Source organism: Myotis brandtii, unplaced genomic scaffold (assembly GCF_000412655.1).
Source record: "Myotis brandtii unplaced genomic scaffold, ASM41265v1 scaffold1572, whole genome shotgun sequence".
In the NCBI taxonomy this organism is placed as follows: Eukaryota; Metazoa; Chordata; class Mammalia; order Chiroptera; family Vespertilionidae; genus Myotis; species Myotis brandtii.
In genome coordinates, this window is record NW_005355718.1 from 6,321 (window position 1) to 8,870 (window position 2,550).

At 53.4% G+C, this 2,550-nt stretch overlaps 1 protein-coding gene across 1 annotated transcript in view; it reads right to left on the reverse strand.

Moving 5' to 3' along the window:
• Positions 1-2,208, reverse strand: part of LOC102257273 (ornithine decarboxylase) — an 8,387-nt gene extending 6,179 nt beyond the window's left edge. The window contains exons 1-3 of the mRNA XM_005862012.2: positions 2,032-2,208; positions 1,243-1,416; positions 591-763 (exon numbers count right to left, since the gene is read on the reverse strand). Of these exons, the coding sequence (XP_005862074.2) occupies positions 591-763; positions 1,243-1,416; positions 2,032-2,169 (485 nt within the window). The 5' untranslated portion in view covers positions 2,170-2,208. The remainder of the gene's footprint in view (positions 1-590; positions 764-1,242; positions 1,417-2,031) is intronic.
• Between the last annotated feature and the right edge of the window lie 342 nt (positions 2,209-2,550).

The window sequence follows — 2,550 nt, forward strand, 5'->3', positions numbered from 1 at the left end:
GAGAGAGAAGCATTGATCAGCTGCCTCCTGTATGCCCCTTACTGGAGATCAAGCCTGCAACCGGGGCATGTGCCCTTGACATGAATCTAACCCAGAACCCTTCATTGCACAGACCCAACACTCTATCCACTGAGGCAAACCAGTTAGGGCTACACTACTTCTTACAGACTTCAGCCCAGGCAAGAAAAAGCAGGAAAAGGATAAAATTATAAACATCCCTTCAGCAGACCAGACCTCCTGTCACAGAATCAGAGACGTTAAGTAACTTTCCCAAGAACACACAGATGGGACAAGTAAGTCAGAAATGTGACCCCTGGTCTTCCTGAATCCTATGAGTGCTTTTCCCACGAGGATGCTGACTCCAGACCTCCTAATGCCAGGCTCTGCCAGTGCCTCTGCAGACACAGGAAATCTTTGACAAGTGTGGGCACCAGGGAGGGCACTGGGACACCCAACCCACATGTTTGTTCTTTCCAGCTTGGACGTCTCATACTCACCACAGAACAGCCTTCATCTCCTTGCAGAGGCCCAAGTCAGTTTGCCAGAACTTCCTCCCTGTCCCCACCTGCCTGCAGCCCTGCTGGTCTCACCTGGCCCCAGGGTGGTGCTGGGCCACCTTGGTCAGCTCCTCCTCACTGTCGAAGGTCAGGAGCTGCACCCCATGGCGGGCAGCATACTGCAGGTGGGAGACGGGCTTGCAGGGGTGGGCATAGATGATGCGTGAGGGGGCCACGCCCAGGCCCAGCACCTGCTCCAGCTCCCCCTGCCATGGGCAAAGCCAGAGTAAGGGGCTGCTGCCCTGCTTTTTGGGCACAGGAACCACGGGCATGAGGGGCTGTCCTCTACTGAGTCCCTACTGTGCATCTGGCAAAGCACTGGGCACATATTGTGCTATTTAAGCTTCTAGACTGCTCTGTGGAACATATAGTTGAACCCATTTTAAAGACCAAGAAACTGAGGCTCCAGTGAAATGGCTGGGCCAGGACAGAATGGGGTCTGGGGATTAAAGTGCATGTTCCCTCCACTCCTTAGCTCAGGCTGACTGCCCTCGTCACCTAGACCAGTGGAGGGTGGACCACTCCCAGTTCATTCCTTTATTCTTTCACAAACAACTGGGCACCACACACATCAGCCACTGCTCATGGGCTGCTGTCCCCACTTTGAGACACCTGGCAACTGGCCTTTTTCCTCCAGGAACCGTCGTCAGGCCTAATGAGGAAACTGGCTGTGGCCCAAGCTCACCTGGCTGGCACAGTCGAAGCCGGTGCCCAGGGCGGCCAGGACACGCAGCAGCACCGGGCTGCTGTTACACTTCACCGCATAGAAGGGCGAGACCCTTGGCAGGGCCTGGCAGAAGGCCTGGTGGCGGCTAACCAACACTCCCAGGTCGCCCACCATGAAGGGGTCTCGGTGGTCCTGCCAAGGCAGAGAGAGAGGCAAGAGAGGCTGGGCATTGTGTCACTTCAGTGAATCCTCACAGGGTCCCCATGCGGCAAGTACTACTGTTACCCAGTTAGGAAAAGAGGAAACTGCGGCTCTAAAATCTCTTTTCAGTTAGGAAAGGAAACTGCGGCTCTAAAATCTCTTTTTATTTTTTTCCTTTTTTTTGAATACATTCGGGTGTCGCTGGTTAAAAAATTATTATGGTGTCAGGTGCACTACAATATGAATCTTTTTCTCAAGGTCAATAACAACTACATGGCAATGGTAGGGTTTGATCCTTGATCTTCTAACTTTTACAACAGGAAGACAAGAGGGCAAGAAGCTTTATAGACCAAATGGGTCCCAGGACTCTACAACCCACACCCGGATCGCTTGGCACAAGGTGAAATCCCAGGAGCTGGCAGGGGACTAGAAGGGGTCAGGAGAACTATCCCATGCCACCAGGGAACACAGCTATTCAGTAAGACCTAGTAAACTGACTAATAAAACACAAAGTCTTATTTTGTCCCCACCTAAGTAGGGACTGAGACCCACACTCTCCACTCCCCACTCCATGACCTTCCCCTCCCCTCCCTTCTCTCCCCTCACCGAATCAGAGAGCTCCCGGATCTTCTTCAAGACCACCTCCATGGCAGATTCCTCAGGCCCCAGAGGGACGATATCCTTCATCAACGAGTTTCCAGGGTGTCCTTTGTTCTCCTTCGAGTCCATGAGGATGGTGCTCATCCCTGACTGTCCAACAGAGCCCGCTGCCAAGGACACTTCCAGCATCCTGGAAAGGCCTTGCACTGAGGACACTCCTCCCTCCTCCCTCCTCCTCCCAGCACCCTGCTGGCCCGTGGAGCCAGAGTTCCTAGGCCAGTAAGCCCTCGGCCCTTGTGACCTTTCCCATCTGTGGATGGACCACTGGCCAGGCCCAGTCTGCTTCAAAGACCTAGTATGAGACCAAACAAGATGCACAAAATTGCCAGGCCGGTGTTGCTCAGTGGTTGAGTGTTGACCCATGAACCAGGAGATCACGGTTTGATTCCACAGCAGGGCACATGCCTAATTTTCGGGTTTGATTCCCATTTGGAGGCATGCAGGAGGCAGCAGATTGATAATTCT